The sequence below is a fragment of the Poecilia latipinna genome, unplaced genomic scaffold, assembly GCF_001443285.1.
Source record: "Poecilia latipinna isolate Pla-1442-1.1 unplaced genomic scaffold, P_latipinna-1.0 Scaffold5550, whole genome shotgun sequence".
NCBI lineage: Eukaryota > Metazoa > Chordata > Actinopteri > Cyprinodontiformes > Poeciliidae > Poecilia > Poecilia latipinna.
This window is the reverse complement of record NW_015118166.1, coordinates 1-1,629: the sequence shown is the minus strand read 5'-3', so window position 1 is coordinate 1,629 and position 1,629 is coordinate 1. Positions and strand designations below refer to the sequence as shown.

The following is a 1,629-nucleotide window of genomic DNA, read 5'->3' as shown; positions in this document are numbered from 1 at the left end:
ATGAGGACTAAGTGGGTTTTTTTGTTCCAGATGATCGATCATCTGGATTCCTGGTCCTTAATATATTGAAGATCCTGGGCATTGTATTGCTCTGCATTAGCATCATCAGCTTTGAGTGGTGAGATTATCTTTTATGAGTTGATACTTTGCAGCTGCTGTTAGATGTTGGTGTTTCAATATTTCTTTTTTCTTTCAGCTGGTTCAGATTCTCCAAGAAACCAAAGAAGGTAAACTAACTGAGTTCATTGTTTGCATCCTGACACAAACGATGTGTGGCAATTTGTTAGACAAGATTGTTCAGGCGACATAATTTTATTTTATGTCAAACAATTTCAGAAATGGTTAAGGCGAAAATGCAGTGTCCTTATCATCAGCTCATTTTCTTTACCACAATGGTAAATATCCTGCATAGATATAGTACTTAAACTTCTAAAATACTTAGAGTTTACAGTGAGTTACATTCCCTCAAACACATCCATACACTGATGCACAGGATTATTAGGTAACTTAGGGTTCAATCTTACAAAAAGACATTTCAACATATGATGAAAGGAAGCTGGAATCAAACTCACCACCAAATTTCAGACGATCACCACAAAACTACAACTTACCATCTCATTAAAGGACAAATATAGTGTTTTGAGTTTTTAGTTGGGAATCCAGTGAGACTGAAAATAATGAGACCAGCCTTTATTTCCTCTGAAACAGTTTGAGCTCAAGTACATTTACTGTAAAATACATTTTGTTTTTTCTGTCTACAGGAAACAGAAGAGCCAACCTATGTCAACAATGTGATGGAAACTAAAGCATCATGAACCTCAAGGAGACCAGGAATATTTCAAAGCCTCTGTCAGAAAGAGGATTTATTATTTCTATCCATCTAGTTAATCTTTCCAATAATTAATGTTTGTGTTTCAACAAGCTTATTTCTATCTGCAAAGGCCAATAGGTGGAGGTCTGGATACACTGTGGACGCATCAGCAGTCCATCACATTACCATTCATTGTGCTTTAGAAATCACTCATTACTTCTTGATACTTTTTTTCTGCAATGCAATGTAGTACTTATTGACTAAATAGTAATGCTTCGGTAGAACACTGAAATATAAATGTTTGCAAAATAATGTGTAAATGCCCGTTCCATGTTTTATATGCTGATTCTAAGTTGTTACCCATAGTACCCAGCAGGGGCGCTGTAGGTTGGGTCATGTTGAGTTAAAACTGTAGAATGAGAGGAAGTGTTGCTAGCCTCCTGTCAGCCAGCGTTTTGGGCTGAAATATCCCACGGACGGGAGGAAGAGGATGATGTTCTTCATCTCAACGACTGGACTGTAGCGCTGTAGCGCTGATTCTTCAGAACGGACTGGAAGCTGGAGGTGGCACGGCACGGACTTTGTGCCATGGACTTTGCGGCCCTCGGACAGCGGAGCGAGGTTCATGTTTAGAGCTTTATTGCTTTAGTTAGCGTTATTATTAGTATTATGTATTCATGTTAAACAAAATGTATTTTCTTTTCTTTTAGTTTTCACGGTGTAAATACAAATCTACTGCACCCGTCGAAGCTCTCCGTTTTCTTTATTGGGTCTGAGGGACTGCTACAATAATAATAATAATAATAATGGGGCTGCAC

The 1,629-nt window shown here is 38.1% G+C and overlaps 1 protein-coding gene across 1 annotated transcript in view; it reads left to right on the top strand.

Moving 5' to 3' along the window:
* LOC106943609 (B-cell receptor CD22-like) overlaps positions 1-830 on the top strand; it is a gene marked incomplete at its 5' end in the record, with an annotated part of 7,958 nt that extends 7,128 nt beyond the window's left edge. The window contains 3 exons of the mRNA XM_015026921.1: positions 31-118; positions 197-227; positions 762-830. Of these exons, the coding sequence (XP_014882407.1) occupies positions 31-118; positions 197-227; positions 762-815 (173 nt within the window). The remainder of the gene's footprint in view (positions 1-30; positions 119-196; positions 228-761) is intronic.
* Positions 831-1,629: the final 799 nt, after the last annotated feature.